The sequence below is a fragment of the Zalophus californianus genome, chromosome 6, assembly GCF_009762305.2.
Source record: "Zalophus californianus isolate mZalCal1 chromosome 6, mZalCal1.pri.v2, whole genome shotgun sequence".
Classification (NCBI taxonomy): Eukaryota; Metazoa; Chordata; class Mammalia; order Carnivora; family Otariidae; genus Zalophus; species Zalophus californianus.
Genome location: NC_045600.1, coordinates 95,183,179 through 95,200,548, shown reverse-complemented (window position 1 = coordinate 95,200,548; position 17,370 = coordinate 95,183,179). Strand labels below are relative to the sequence as shown.

At 36.5% G+C, this 17,370-nt stretch overlaps 1 protein-coding gene across 12 annotated transcripts in view; it reads right to left on the bottom strand.

Annotated features, from left to right (window-relative positions):
• The window catches only part of UNC13C (unc-13 homolog C), a 650,938-nt gene that overhangs the window by 354,260 nt on the left and 279,308 nt on the right, over positions 1-17,370 (bottom strand). For all 12 annotated transcript variants that reach the window (XM_027572007.2, XM_027572015.2, XM_027572013.2 and 9 more), the window contains one exon: positions 16,913-17,054. In XM_027572007.2, the coding sequence (XP_027427808.1) occupies positions 16,913-17,054 (142 nt within the window). The remainder of the gene's footprint in view (positions 1-16,912; positions 17,055-17,370) is intronic.

Sequence of the window (17,370 nt, the reverse complement as noted above, 5' to 3'; positions counted from 1 at the left end):
CTTTTCCACTTAAATCTAAGCTTCAATCAATGATTTAGAATGGAGTAATTTTGTTTAAGAATTCATGCATAGTAACATGGTTTACACTTTAGTCCTCTCCAGAACCCTTTTGAGCTGGATAATATAGAAAATGCCAAGAGATGGAATCCAAAAGGAAAAAAGAAAAAACCAAGCCACTGCACAAACACAACAAAACACCTGACAGCATCTGTGATATTTTGGCATCTACATTAGCTAAACTTTATCACTAAAATGAAAATGCAGGTGCCTTGAAACTTTAAGTTGAATCTATGTACTTATGAACAGCTAGAAGAAAAATCTAGCCAAACAGGTTTTCAAACTTCCAAAGGTTTCAGTAATAAATATAAAACAACCCAATTTGATCAACTGTGCACATAATTTAAGTTAACAGAAAAAGGACATAAAACCACTATCAACCAGATAAAAAGTTAAGACTGATTATTCAGGTAAAAGTTTAATAGAAGATATTACTTTAAATTGAATCATATGAAGTTGCCATTTCCACAGGTCATCAGAGTGTCAGCAATTTCATATGACTCAACCTAGTAGTAACCAGTTTTACATAATTAAGTTTTGTTTGTGTCCTAGTTTGTACTTGACATGTACAAGAAATTCCATTAGAGGGGCACCTGGGTGGCTCAGTCAGTTAAGCGTCTGCCTTGGCTTAGGTCATGATCTCAGGGTCCTGGGTTCGAGCCCCACATCAGGCTCCTTGCTCAGCTGGGAGCCTGTTTCTCCCTTTCCTCCCTGCCTGTGCTCTCTCCCTCACTATCTTTGTCGCTATCTCTGTCTCTCTCTCTCTCAAATAAATAAAATATTTAAAAAGTATATTAAGTACAACATAATTTAACAGTGAAGTCAAGAAAGCCATGGAGATCTTCAAGATTTACTAAATTTGATTGATCTGACCTGTGTTTTATCCTTCATTCTGTGTGGACAGAGTGACAAAGGATGACGCAATCTAGTCATAGTAAAAGCACAAGAGGTTACTTTCACTGCTTCTTTCAGTGCTTTAAGCAAATCAAAATACATTTTGTCCTTTTTGGCCCTTCAGGTCCAATTCTAACCAAAAGCAGCAAAGTTTGTCAGGTGGAGACATAACTGAAAATAAAAAACAAGCCTATCATGAAGACTAAAGGCATTTGTAGAATTTTCATCAGGCAGGAAAACAGATACCACAGATGCTGATTTAAAAAGTAAATGTTTAAGGGGCACCTGCGTGGCTCAGTTGTTAAGCGTCTGCCTTCAGCTCACATCATGATCCTGGAGTCCTGGGATCAAGCACCACATTGGGCTCCCTGCTCCGCGGGAAGCCTGCTTCTCCCTCTCCCACTCCCCCTGCTTGTGTTCCCTCTCTCGCTGTCTCTGTCAAATAAATAAATTTTAAAAATCTTTAAAAAAAAAAAGTAAATGTTTGAGCTCACCAAATGATTCTCAAGTATCATACACAGAGAAGAAAGATCTATTTTTGTAATGTCTTCAGGAAAAAAAAAATGGCATTGAAGGACTAGTAAGAAGGGAGAAATCAGGGTTAAGCAATAGTGGAAATGAAAAATAAGGTTTATAAAAGACACTTTCATTGGTAAGAAATTAACCTTAGAAATTATCATTTGAAAATAATTATTAAGTCTATTTTTAGGGTTATTTTGTACCCAACTTTATTTTAGGAGGTCCTCTCCCTCAAAAAGCTCAAATCTTAGGTGGGAAGACAACACTAATGTACATAAAAGACATGAAAATCATTATGGACTAAAACAAAAGTGATCTAAAATGCTGTATAACTACTGCGGGAAAAAAACCATCAGTGCAAGTAGATGTGCCTAAGATGTCACATTCTTTTGAGTAATGACTTATTATATAGAAATCAATAAGCTATGAAAAATTTACAATAGTATTATGTACTAATTGGCCCCTCCAGAAACCTCTAGTGAGAGAGTCAAGTGCTTAGAGAAGGCAGCAGAGGCTGGGGTTTTGGCTGTACAACCTGTAACTTCAGCAAAGTCTGAGACTCCTTTTTTTCAGCTGTAAATGTAAAGATACAAATGCCTATGACACTGAGTTTCTTCTAGAATTTAAATGCTACTAAATGTGTAGAACACTGTAAACAATAAACTGCCAGAACACAAGGGTGGTAGTGATGGAGGTCACGGACATGATCACTGTTGTGGTCCTCATCACCACCACCATCATCATCATCCTAGAAGAAAAATTTTGTATCATGAATTTGTAGAGTGTAAACACATCATTAATGTAGTACTGTTAATAGAGTGAGGAAATTAATGTTTGTCAATGACTTTTTACTTAGTTAATTGAGGTATAACCGGCATAAAATTAACTACATATATTTAAAATGTGTAATTTACTAGGTCTGAGCACACGTATTCACCCATGTAACCACCACCACAATCAGTATAATTAACATATCCATCACCTCCAGAAGCTTTCATGGACTTCTTGCAATCACTTCCTCTTATCCTTTCCCTTTCCCACTCCCCAGGCAATCACTGATCTGATGTCTTACATGATTAGTTTACTCTTAGTTTTTCTATAATTTTATATAAATGGAATCAAACTGTACACTTTAATTCCTTCACTTGGCTTGAGATCTATTCATGTTATGTACACCAACAGTTCATTTCCTTCTAGTACTGGGCAGTACTCTGCCTATGTCACAACTTGCCTATCTAGTCACCTACTAAGAGTTCCTTGCCAATGGCTGGCAACAAAAGCATAAAGGTCTAAGGGAGACAACTGGAGGTATACTATTATAAAGTTTTATACTGTGTGTGAAGTACAATATCACTATAAGTTGACTGTGATAATTTAAAGATATATACTATATACCCTAAAGCTACTACTAAAATAACAAAATGAGACATAACTCAAAGTAAGTCAGATGTAATTTTAATAGTTGACAGGTCCAAGAAAAAAATGCAGAGAATAAAAAAAGAGACAAAGAACTCACTCTTCTACTAATTATGGAGTGGTGTTTCATTGTAGTTTTGCATTCCTGAATGATTAATGACATTGACTATTTTTCATATGAACATACTTAGCTATCCATGAAAATGTTCTGTGTGCATTTCAAATTAATGTGTACTCTGTTGTTCTTGGGTGAAGTGTTCTAAGTAGCAGACCTACAAGTAACAGACCTATTTATGTCTTATATTTAAAAGGTATTTCTTATAGGCTGGATATTGTTGGACTTTGGGGTTTTTTGTTCAATATGATAATCTCTGCCTTTTAAACCTGGTGTTTAGACTTTTTACATTGAATATGATCACTGACATATTTAGGTTTTAGTCTATCATCTTGCTATTTTTTAATTTCCCCATTTTTTTAACACTCCTTTCCTTTTTCTGGTTTAGATTATTTTCTATAATTAAAATTTATCTATTTTGGTGATGTATTAGCTATAATATTTTTGTTCTCTTTTTAGTGGTTAGAGTTTATAGTACACATCTTTTATAGTAAAAATCTTTAAATTACCACAATCTATGAACAATATCATATCCTTTTATGTACAGTATAAGAACCTTACAATAGCCTATTTCCAGTTGTGTCCTCCACACCTTTCTGCAATCATTATCATATTTTAATTATTACATAAGGACTAGTTGTTATTGTGTTTAAATATTGAGTTATCTTTTAAATAAATCAAAATAACATAATAGTTTATTATATTTGTCAATGTAGTTAGTATTGCCAATGTTCTTCATTTCTTTTTATGCATTTATATAAATCTACATTTTCATCTGGTATCACTTTTCTTTTGTTTAAAGGACTTTTGTTAACATTTCTAATATTGCAGGTTGGAAGGAAAGGAATTCTTTCAGCTTCTTATGTCTGAAAAAAGCCTTGATTTTGCCTTAAAAATTATTTTGTTGCCTTTGATTTTGAAAGGCATTTTCCCTGAGTATAGAATTCTAGTTTGACAGTTTTTGCTTCAATAATTTAAAGATGTTGTCCTACTGTATTACTGCTAATATCATTTCTTGTGAGACGTCTGCTGCCATCTTTATTTTCTTACTCTGTATGTAGTATGTCTTTTTTCTCTGGAAGCTTTCAAGATTTTCTTTTCTTTCCTGGTTTTGAACAATGTGATGATGATGTACCTTGGTATAATTTTTTCCATTTTCTTATGCTTGAAGTTAGGCTTCTTGTGTCTGTGGGTTTCTATTTTGATCAAACTTGAAAAAATTGGCTATTATCTACTCAAATATTTTATATTTTTTCTGTACCCATTTTTTTCTTTTGTCCTTTAGAAGACTCCAACATGGTTTTGGGTGCTTGAAGTGGTCTCATTGCTCTATTTTAAAAAAATTATGTTTCATATTTTTCTCTATTATTATGTCTTTATTAATCTTTTCTTCTGCAATATCTAATCTTCTGTCATTCCTAATCAATGTGTGTTTCATTTTACATATTGTATGTTTCATTTCTAGAAGTTCAGTTTCAGGTGTTTTGTTTTGTTTTGTTTTTCCAATAGCTTCCATATCTCCATTTAACCTTTTACTCATGTGGGGTTATTTTGTACTGACTTTTCCATGGTTCTCTTTGGGTGGCTGGTTTGAACAAATGGCACTAGTGAGTGAATGAAATAGTGTGGAAAGGGCCTTTACTGTGGTAATGGAAGAAAATGAGTCCTGCTTCTTTTACTGCACTTGTTGGAAGAATTCTTTAGAAACATTCTATTGACCTCCTGAGCTTTAGCTTTCTCATCTGTAAATGACAACAACAATGCTTTGTAAAGCACTATGAAGTATAATACCTCTGACAGGAATTGAGGTACTGTAAATAGCTACACAAACATCAGTGCCTATAAATATGAGATTTGCAATGATTTGGGTTTTAGACTTTCCTTCCTAGACATTTATATTTCTTCAACAAGTCACTTGCTTATCTAGAACTTCTTTTGTTCAGCCTTCAAATATTATCATGCTTTAAACACCCTTTATTTGTGGGATGCCTGGGTGACTCAGTCAGTTAAGCACCTGCCTTTGGCTCAGGTCATGATCCCAGGGTTCTGGGATCAAGTCCCACTTCAGGCTCCTTGCTCAGCAGGGAGCCTGCTTCTCCCTCTCCCTCTGCACTCCCCCTGCTTGTAATCTCTCTCTCTTTCAAATAAATAAATAAAATTTTAAAAAAATAAACACCCTTTATTTAGAAATAACTAACTATCCTATGGTCAAGCCCAGCCAAGATGGCAGCACCAGGCAGAATTGCCCATTTCCTCTAACTTCTGGGGATTGGCTCTCCCTCCCTAGCTGATGATAGAAGTCTCAGCACTATTCCAATTAGGAGGAAAAAAAAAAAAAAAAGCTCTGTAAAGGGGAGTAATCATCTTTCCATATTTACCTCAGTGTTAGTAGCACCTAGAAGAGTGCCTCATGAATTAATTAGTTCTCTAAAGATTGTTAGAGCTGGTACTAAAAAAAAAAAAAAAAAAAAAGCCTAGAAAATTAGATTTTACACTTTATTTTTCTGGGCCAATGGACATCTGTAAACTTCCAGTTTGGACTAGCATGTCGCTCTCCTTTTCCTGCCTTCAAAATGGTCGGTCCACACATGGGGTATACCCAGAAGGTGGGAGGATTTACCAAACAGAGGTTGATTAGAATTGTAGTATTGGGGTCTTAAAAACCCTGGACAGATCCAGACTGTTAGAGTGTCTTGACTAGATATATTCCACTCAGGGGCAATTGCTTCAACCTACAGGGTCAAATCAGTCACCAGCAGATCACCAGGATATCCCTCCTCTCCCTTCCTCACACAAAGCACAACTGATGGGTGTAAGGTGTTCTTACCACAGCCTGGTATTTCATAAAGATGAACTGACTAATTGGTTAAAATGCAAAAAACCTTCCCTGGCAAAAATCTCTGAGTGCTAGAGTTGAAAGACATATGGTCACAGGACCGAGGCTATTGTGGACAACATGGAAGCTGATGATATCTGAACAGCTACTGAGCAGCGACCAGGAATCAAACCAGAGTACAGAGGAGAGAGGGAAGAAGAAAGAGCAGTGGGAGGGACGGCAGGAGGGACCAAGTGATAGGAAGAGAGCAGGAGAAGAAAGAAGTAGAGATAGAGAAAAAAGATACAGATGAACAAATTGTCAGAGAAAAAGAGAGAGGAATCAAAGGGCATGATAATTTCTGCCATTTTGGAGTTCTTATTTGCTTTTTCCTGGATTCCCTCAAGGGCTTTCCGTGTCCATGTAAAAATCCCTTTTCCATGGTCCAGTTTAAGTGTGAGGGGATTCTTTTTCTTCTCACCCAGAGGCATCCTTACAAAACAGTCCTCATTGACCCAAGGGTTTGCTGTTTGTAATCCAACGGCTCCCTCAAGATTTGGGGGATTCTGTTTGAATTCTATTTAATCCTCAGTTTGAAACTAAGTACAAGGTCTTCTGTACCTTGGTCTATGGAACACCACAATGCCATCTCCAAGAGTCTGTCCTGATCTGAAATTTTAGGGTTTGTTGACTGGCAATCAATTCTTTTTGAGAACCCTAAGCTTAGTGAATTCAGCCCAGATCTCTTTCCACAGACCCTTCCTCTCCTTATTACAAAACCCGCTGGAATTTTCTGGAATGAAGCAGTGATAATGTATTCTACTGGCTCTGTTTTGTGTGGATGGGTAATGGCTCAATCTCACTGACTAAGTGAAAAGCAGTATCAGTTATAGTGTCTCCCCATTGCCAGGCATATTCACAATGTAGACAACGATTAGTAAACAAATCTCTAATCCCATAAAGTGCGACTAAACTCCTTGCTTTCGACAACTGTGGAACAATCTTCCTGATAAATGACTTCCTGATGCTACTACCATCGTTGTAAGCTAGCTCAGACAACTGAGGAAACACTCCCTTCCCACATAGCCCAGACGAGGCCTGTGCTATTGATCTAGGCAATAAATCAAATCACTGGTTACATTCAGGCTGTCATTCTAAAATATTAATCTGCTGTGCTATGGAGCTATTTGTATTTAACTGCAGTATTTAAAGAAGCTATCTCCTCCTCTAGAGCTTTGTGTATGCTTAATTCCTGCTCAGTCCTCAGCTGAGCGGCCCGTGGCAGGGTGGAGAGCCATGGGCCTGAGGCACTGTGTGTACCACGCATGTGGTTAGCTGTGAATTCAACATGGCTGACATTCTTCCAAATGGCCAAGGAGATTATGCTTCTATAAACAACAGCTTTACGAGTTTCTGATGCTCACATGTTAAGAGTTTGCATGTTCATTGCCTCTTAACAAAAAAATTTATTGTGTCAAGGTGGGGAGTAATTTTTTTTTTCCACACTGCCCACTGTGAGACAGATTCACGGGGGCTAATGGGTTTTCCAGAGGTCAAGAAGCATGTTAATCCAGAAAACTTCTGGAACTCAAGTTTATAAACTAGTAAGCCAGACAGCTTTTTGGTATAACGTGAAGTGACTCTTCAAGTCAGTACTTTCTATGGACCTTGTAAGTACAGAGATTTGCATAAAATGGGCACTCAGGAAATATGGTTAGGATTTAATTGATACCCACTAAAGAAGTGGAGGTGATTGTCCAGTCAATCACATAAGTAAGGTGTTTTTTTTTTTGTTTTGTTTTTAAGATTTTATTTATTTATTTGACAGAGAGAGAGACAGCGATAGAGAACACAAGCAGGGGGAGGGGGAGTGGGAGAGGGAGAAGCAGGCCTCCCGCGGAGCAGGGAGCCCGATGCGGGGCTCGATCCCAGGACCCTAGGATTATGACCTGAGCTGAAGGCAGACGCTTAACCGTCTAAGCCACCCAGGCGCCCAAGTAAGGTGTTTAAACACCACTTCTGTGCCTATTCAATACCACCATAAATATTCCTACCACAGGAATTGTGTTGACTAGACTTTGTTATTAAAATAATTCTTTAATACAATTAAAAATATAACTAACAAAGGGAAACCATCTTGCACTGTTGGTGGGAATGCAAACTGGTGCGTCCACTCTGGAAAGTAGTATGGAGTTTCCTCAAAAAGTTAAAAATAGAATTACCCTATGATCCAGCAATTGCACTACTAGGTATTTACCAAAAGACTACAAAAACACTAATTCAAAGGGGTACATATTCCCCAATGTTTATAACAGCATTATCTACAATCTCCAAATTATGGAACTAGCCCAAGTGTCCATCGACTGGTGAATGGATAAAGAAGATGTATACACACACACACACACACACACACACACACACACACACATACTGGAATATTATTCACCCATAAGAAAGAATGAAATCTTGCCATTTGCAATGATGTGGATTGAGCTCAAAAGTATTACACTAAGCAAAATAAGTCAGCCAGAGAAAGACAAAAACCGTATGATTTCACTCATAGGTAGAATTAAGAAACAAAACAAATGAACAAAGGGAAAGAGAGGGGTGGGGGCAATCCAAGAAAACAGACTCTTAACTATAACACACTGATGGTTTCCAGAGGGGAGGGTGTGGGGGGATGGGTGAAATAGGTGATGGGGATGAAGGAGGGCACTTGTTGGGATGAGCACTAGGTGTCCTATGGAAATGCTGAATCACTACATTGCACACCTGAAACTAATACTGTATGTTAACTAACTGGAATTTAAGTAAAAACAAAAAAAAATAAAAAATAGAAATAAAAAAATAATGCATGCCTGCTAGCTTCCCTCTAGGAAGGAATCAGCATGAAGTTTTATTTCATAAGTTAGCAAAAACAAACCACCAACTATCAACTATAGAGTCTTTTAGAAAGAACAGTAACTATGTAACATAAATGTAAGCTTTGTAACTCCAAAATTTCTTATTCAAATAGACAGACTATACTGCCATTTACTCTCTAAAACTCACTGGAAGAAACTTACTCCTTTTCCTCCGGAGGCAATGATTTATGATAAGCATAAAACATTTCATTAACTATAGCATAGGTAAATAAAATCAAATGTCATAATTAATTATGAAATGACCAAATATACAACTTACTAGGATTAAAGAACAAAGATAACAAGCACCTTAGATTTATTTGATACCTTATCATTACAAAGCACTTTCATATACCTTATCTTAATACATACCCATATGATGCTTTAAAAATATTGTATTTTTACAACCCCTCCTAACCCATATTTCTGCCAGAGCGCAAATGGTCATGCCTCTGTTCTTGCAAACACTCTCCAGAGTGCCTCATCCTTAAAATCACACATCTTGGTCTTTTGAAGATGAAAATTTCAACCTTCTTTTTTCAACTCATGGTAAGAGGCAAAATTAAAAGTGAAATGACTTAGCATTAATCTCTGTAGTGTATCAAACTGCCATTAATGGGGGGGCTAACTAAGCTTTCAAAAAATTTTTAAAAATTTCTTCATTTGCATTTTCATTTTACCAGCTTTGTGACTGCCTGCTTTGTTCTGGTCGAAGCACTTTTCCTAAGACAATACTTTAGGTGTTGGAAAAACCATTCTTCATTATTTTTATTTGCATCTTCTTTGTGGCTTCACAACAGGGGACTGCTTTGTAGTCTCAGCTCTACTATAACCTGAGATTCAGGTTTTGCCAATAAAATGAGGGAGTTGAAAACAAGAATCTCTCAGATCCTGTGCCAGTTTTGGTTCTGTAATTCTTATTTCGGTAATACTTTCCTTTTACAGCACCTTGTTCATTAGTCTTTTCTCGGCCTCACTATTCAGATTAGAACTTTTTTTTTTTTTACATGCAAACATAAGTCCTGAATCTTACCACAAGAATGTCATGTTACTAACGCTAATAATGATAATAATTAATAATGATAATACTGCCATATTTAATGCTTACCAACTGCCATGAAATCCATATACATTATCTCAATATAACAATCCTGTGAAGGATGCATTGTGATCCCAATTTTTCATATTGAAAAAAAACTAAAGCTCAGAATTTAATTCCCCAAATGCAAGCTATAGTCATACTATTAATAAGATATCTTATTTTCAACCTGTCAGGATACCATTTTACACTCCAACTCACAGGGCAGAATTGTCAAGGTAGTGGGAGGCATGGATGAGCTCATCTAGGAAATGTATGTATTTTTCAAAATCTGCTCATAAATTCACTATGAACTCATTTTCTCCTGCCAAAAACAAACAAACCCTTACAAAAGCAGAAAAACTTGCAATTCTCATGCCATTTCATGGTAAAATGAAAGCATGCACAGGTAGATCCAAAATAGTATTTCTGGAACCAGTGATGTAGAACCTCAGTATTAAGAATGGAATCCTAGAGTTCTAGAAACTGGCAACAAAAAGAGCTGTTGAAAATTTAGGCATTTGTTTTTGGTATTCTAGACAGGACAAATAGAAAATATGTGTGAGTGTAACTTAACACTCACATATTTTGTCAATAAACTAAAAAAATATTGTGAAAAAATTATGCAAATTATATATATATTACATGAACAGCAAGGCACAAAGGGTTTGAATTTGAATGTCTTCTTCCTTGAAAACAGTGTTGCTTAAAAAATAGATATATTGTTACTGCCATTGTAGATAATGCCTTCTCTCAAAAGAAAAAGAGAGGCATACAGTAAATTATCGGAAAACTGCCCCCAAATACAGATAATTCATATCTTAACCATCCATCCCAGTGTACGCTTCTGTTTAATTGTCCCATCAATTATGAGGCCTTCTATTTTGTTAGGTGGGAACAAACACAATTCCTGACGTAGATGAGCACTGGGCCCTGTCGTACCGAGACCTTTTGGTGGCCCTTACCTGATTCCTGGGTAGTTTCCTCACATGCCTGCACTTATCATTATTCAGCTGATTTCTCAAGGGAACCCTCCGCAGGATTAAAATATTAGAGTGAGTATTCCCACTACTGTGTTCCTTTGGATGGATGCTTTTCTTTTTTTAAGATTTTATTTATTTATTGGACAGAGAGAGACACAGCGAGAGAGGGAACACAAGCAGGGGGAGTGGGAGAGGGAGGAGCAGGCTTCCCGCGGAGCAGGGAGCCCGATGCGGGGCTGGATCCCAGGACCCTGGGATCACGACCTGAGCCGAAAGTGGACGCTTAACAACTGAGCCACCCAGGCACCCCTGGATGCTTTATTTCACACATGTAACTGGCAACCTATGAATCAAATATCTCCAAAATTTAGACGTTGTTTGACATGCCTTGTGTTGCTTCTCATACTGTTTTATTTCATTTTGCTTATCAATTAAATGAGATTTTCAGACTTTCTAATTGTAATCAAGAGGGAATAATGGACTGGAAATACCCTTCCACATGAGCAATCAAAAAGGGAACAAAATATATGGTTTTCAATATACTGGAGCTCTGTCAAGGAAGGACAGTGCCCCCAAGGAAACAAAAAACAAACAAGGTGAGCCTTGTGATTACTTCAGCTAACTGCCTGGATGTAGTTTTCAGGTCACTGCACAAGGAGAGGGAACTCAGGTGGAGTCTATTAGACTCTTTGAACGGAAAAGACAGAGCTAAAAATCTGGGCAGACAAAGGCAGCTAAAGGTCACAGGCATAATGTCAAAAAGAAGAGAACTCAACAGAAAGAAAACTTTGACAATCTGCAGAGGGTTCCTCTTGAGCAATCAAGTGAGTCATGATAAGTGCACACATTGAAACTACCCAAGGCCTGGTTAAGACACATCAAAAGGATTAGCTCGAAGAGTGCACAGCACTCACCAAGACCAGAAATAGTGCTTGTTTCTACCTGGAAGCCTTGAAAAATTTATCATTCATGAGTCAGTAGACAGAGTACACAGCAGAGTCTTGCTTCAGTGTTGAGGAATAATTAGCTCAAAGCTGAGCACTATTTCATTTCCACTTAACAAATTCTAAAAGCAACATCCAAAAAACCAAACTGTTTCCATGTGACTTAACTATATCTCAGAGCAAAGTTCAGTAATATTTATAGGATGCCAATAATATCCACCAACCAGTGAGGTAATATTTGTAATGTCTGGCATCCAGTATAAAATTACCAGGCATGTGAAGTAGCAGAAAAATGTGACACATAACGAGGAGAAAAACTGATCAGTCAAAATGGACACAGATGTTAGAATTGGCTGTCAAGGACATCAAAAGAGTGATAAATTTTGCATGTGTTCAAAAAGTGAAGTAGAGAAAGACAGTGTCAAGGGAATAAGAAGAGAAGTCACAGACAGGGAGAAAATATTTTCAAAAGGCACAGGTGATAAAGGACTATTATCCAAAATAGTCAAAAGAGTTTTAAAACTCAAGATAAAAAAAAAAAACTTAAAAAGTCCTTCTTAAAAACATTGCCAAAGAAGATATGCAGATGGTGTAAGCATTTGAAAAGATGCTACATATCAGATGTCATCAGGGAAATGCCAATTAAAACAACAATATACCACTATACACCTATTAGAATGGCCAAACGCTGGAACATAGACAACACCAAATGTTAAAGAGGATCCAGAGTGACAGGAACTCTCCTTCTTTGCTAGTGGGAATGCAAACTGGTACAGCCACTTTAAAAGTCAGTTTGACTTTTGACAAAACAAAATATACTCTTACCATACAATTCAGCAATAACGCTTTTTGGCATTTACCCAAAGAAATTGATAACTTATGTTCACACAAAAATTTGCATATGGATGTTTTATAGCAGCTTTATTCTTAATTGCCAAAACTTGGAAGCAACCAAGATGTTCTTCAGTAGGTCAATGGATAAACAAACTGTGACACATCTAGACAATGGAATATTATTCAGTGCTAAAAAGAAATCAACTATCAAGACACATAAAAGACGTGGAGTAAACTTAAATGCACTGTATGATTCCAACAGTATGACATTCTTAAAAAAAAAAAAAAACTATGGAGATAGTAAAAAGATCAGTGGTTGTCAGGGATTCAGGGATAGGGGGTGATGAATAGGTGGAACACAGGATTTTTAAGGTAAAGTACTCTGTGTGATACCAGGATGACAGACACACATCATTATATATTTGTCCAAACCCATAAAATATAAACCACTGGCCATGAACCATAATGTAAACATGGTCTTTGGGTGATAATGATGTGTCAGTGTAGGTTTATCAATGGTAAAAGAAAATATACCACTTTGAAGGACAACGGAGTGTTAGTAATAAGGGCAGGCTATGGATATGTGGGGGTAAAAGGTACATGGGAAATCACTATACCCACCCCTCAATTCCTCTGTGAACTTAAAACTTCTCTAAGAAAATTAAGTCTCAATAAAAAAAAAAAAAGTGAAGTACAGACATGGAAGATACAAGGAACAAACTTGAACTTCCTGAGATGGAAACTGAAATATTTGGGATGAAAAATACAGTGGCTTGGATTAATAACAGATTAAATATGACTGAAGAAAAGGTGAGTGAACTTAAACACATCGCAATAGAAATAATCCAAAGTGAAACACAGAAAAAAAAGAAAGAGAGAGAGAAAGAGAAAAGATAAATAAACATTCCATCAGTGGGTTATGGGACAACTTCAAAAGATCTGATATATTTATAAGGGGAATCTCCAAAAGGTAGAGACAGAAAGAATATTTAGAGAAATAGCCAAAATGTTTCCAAATTTGAAGAAAACTGCAGACTCACAGTTCCAATTGACTCAATAAACCCCACATACCAGAAACACAAAGAAAACCACACCATCGTACAACATTATCATATTGTGCAACTGAGTAAAGAAAACATTGTCTTAATAGCAACTAGGGAGAAAAGAAGACATGCCCAGAGGAACAAAGATGAGGGCAACAATGGATTTCTCACTGAGAACCAGAAGAGCATGTAAACACAAAGACAATGGAAAAATATCTTCCAAGTTTTTTTTTAAATGGCATTCAGAATTATATGAGTATCTCAAAAATGCAGTAAAAGCATTAGACAAACTACAACATCTGTTTCTGATCAAAACTCTCCACATACTGGGAATAGAAGATGACTGTCTCAACTGGGTAAATGGCATCTACAAAAAGCCTCCAGCTAATATAGTTAACAAAGAAAGCAATGTGTTCCATCTAAGACTGAGAATAAGGCCAGGATATGTGCTTTTGTCACTTCTACTTGGTATCATATTGGGAATCTTAGCCAGAGCAATAAGGCAATCAAAATTGTATCAGGTTTCTTTTTGTGTGAAAAATGATAGTGGATTCTAAAATTCATTTTGAAATAATTCAAAGGTTCTAAAATAGATAAGTAACTGAAAAAAATAAAAGTTGGAGGACTAACAATGATTTTAAGACTGATTATAAAGTAAAACTGCAGTAATCCATACTGTGTGGTATTGGCATACATATGGATGAATAGATAAATGGAACAGAACAATCTAGAAATAGATCAACACATATATGGAGAGCTGAATTTTATTAAAGGTGCAAAAGCAATTCAGTAAAGAAAGGATAGTGCTTTCAAAAAATGGTTCCGGGAGCACTGGATATCAATATGCAAAATAATGAACTTTAGGTCTATAACTTCTACCACATTAGAAAATTACCTCAAAAATGTATGATGGGCCTATATGTAAAATATAAAACTATAAAAACCTTACACAAATACAAAATACAAAAACAGTAAAAATGGGCAAAATAAACACTTAACTAAAAAAGATACATGGACAGCAAATGACAGATGCTTGAAACCATCAGTCGTCAGAGAAATGCAAAATAAAACCACTATAAGATAACACTACACTACACATATATAAGAATTGCAAAAATCTAAAAGACTGGGCTTACAAAGTGTTAGAAGTGTGTAATGACCTGGAACTCCCATACATTGGTGATGGAAATTTAAAATGGTACAACCACTTGGAAAAATTATCTTAAAAATTAAATCTATTCATAATAGATGTTCCAGCTATTTTACTCTTAGGTATTTATTCAAGAGAAATGTGTATAAATATTTGTATGGACATATGTTTACAAGTTTCCAAACGGCTTTATTTTTAGTAGCTAAAAACTAGAAACAAACCAACTGTCCCTCAAAAGGTGAATGCATAAACAAACTTTGATATTTTATCACAATGAAATGCTATGCAGCAATACAAGGAAATGATCTATTGCTGAATCCTACAACATGGATGGGTTTCAAAATAATTACACTGGGCGCCTGGGTGGCTCAGTGGGTTCAGCGACTGCCTTCGGCTCAGGTCATGATCCTGGAGTCCCTGGATCGAGTCCCGCATCGGACTCCCTGCTCAGTGGGGAGTCTGCTTCTCCCTCTGACCCTCCCCCCTCTCATGTGCTCGCTCTCTCTCTCTCTCTCTCTCTCTCGCATTCTCTCCGTCTCAAATAAATAAAATCTTTAAAAATAATAATAATTACACTGACTCAATCAAACCACACAAAAGAAGAATGCATAGTGCATGCTCTATTTATATAAAAATCTACAAGATGCCAAATTAAAAGTATTCTATAGCATCATAAAGGAGATCAGTGATTGCCCTGTCATGGAGGGAGTTAAGAGGGATGGCTTCACTGAGGCATGAATACAGGGTTAGGGATATGTTGATTGTATTGTCAGTGGTGATGGCTCCAGAGAGGTATAACGCAGATCAAATTTAACAAATAGTACACTTTAAATATGTAAACTTACATTTCGTCAATTTTACTTCAATAAACCTGATTTTAAATTTTCAAACTTCCAGCTTCTCTTGAGAAACTGGGGGCTCCAGCTGCACTGCATCTGCATGATTATGTGGCCGTGGAAGCTGTATTTTTCCAAGTCACTTGCTCTAAGTTTGCCATAGTCCTGCCCTTTTCTGTTGCCCTTATCCTGTTTGATTTATTTATTTGACTGCTTTAGAGATTTGAATTTATGACTATCAACTGATTTTTTTTGAAAGATTTTATTTATTTATTTGACAGAGAGAGACACAGCGAGAGAGGGAACACAAGCAGGGGGAGCGGGAGAGGGAGAAGCAGGCTTCCCGCGGAGCAGGGAGCCCGATGCGGGGCTGGAACCCAGGACCCTGGGATCATGACCTGAGCCGAAGGCAGATGCTTAAATGACCGAGCCACCCAGGTGCCCCTATCAATTGATTTGTCTTCTGTTAACAAAGGGATGCTAAAATAGATTCTTCCATCAGCATAAAGGGAGGAACTATCCAAATTCATTTTATGGCATCCTGTTATTCGGTCCCAACTGATTTTCCAAAACTATTTCTGAACACTCTCTCCGTCAGCTCATACATACAAAAGCTCTCTATTTCTTACTCACTATTGCCTACATTTCCAAACAAGCTGTATGTGTTGGGTTTGCTCACTTGGTATGTTAACAAGATCCCTGTTTACACCATCAGCATAGAAAGGAAGGAAGAAAAAGAAAGGACTCGGGGTTCAGATTTTTCATTTCTATCAAATGCTAATTGGAAAGTCATCTTATGTCTCTAGAAAGAAACGGACCTATGCCAGAAGAATAATTTCTTACCATTTGGTACAAAATATAAGAGGCTTAAAAATAAATGACCTCTCTGACAATGAGAGGTTGTAAAAGTTATCATCAACCATTTCATCATGGTGTAGGTGTGATGGGCCAAGTGATGCCCAAAATCTTTCCACTGTCCTTAGTCCTAAATCTTCGATGTCAGTATACTGCTGAATCAAGCCAGTAAATTCCAAATTATGTTGGTTCAACCGAAGTTAAAGATCATATTTTAATCTTTTTTTTCTCCTGTACAGTCACCCCAACCATGCCACCTTTTGTTTGAAATATTCTTTTTATTCACTTTCTTCCAAAGATAAAGAATAATAAATGTATTAAGTGACTTCATAACATTAATTTCACTTTTGATAATTTCTGCTTAGATAGTATTAAATATGAGATAATTATTGTTTCTACATTTTGCATGCCTGCTTAAATTTATCCCCACATATATCAATATTTATAATAGTTTCACATGATATACTTACAAATAAAACTTCTCATCCCATACCGGATTCAAGTTTCCAAAAATGGTTTTTGTTCTTCTTTTGTTCTTTCCCACTTGAACAGTAACATATGGGTCACTCGACCCTGTTTTGTCTTTTGCCTGTAAGCCTTGTGCCGAGACCACTGAAATAAACCAAAATAGAAATAGAAATTTTAATATAAAGCTTTCCTAGAAAAAAAAATGATAACGAAGGGCAGTTTTTCTAACACTTTGCACTCTGGGTTTGTGCAAAGGGATGCTAAAATAGGGAGGAACTATCCAAACTCATTCTATGGCATCCCATTATTTGGTCCCAACTGATTTTCCAAACCTATCTCCTTTATTGCGGAAATGAACATTAGGACTTAAAAATATTTAATGAAAGAATGAAAACACTGAATATTAAAACCTTCCTTGAGTAAATATTTGCTTTTGTCTGCAATGAGTATCAGCTATATA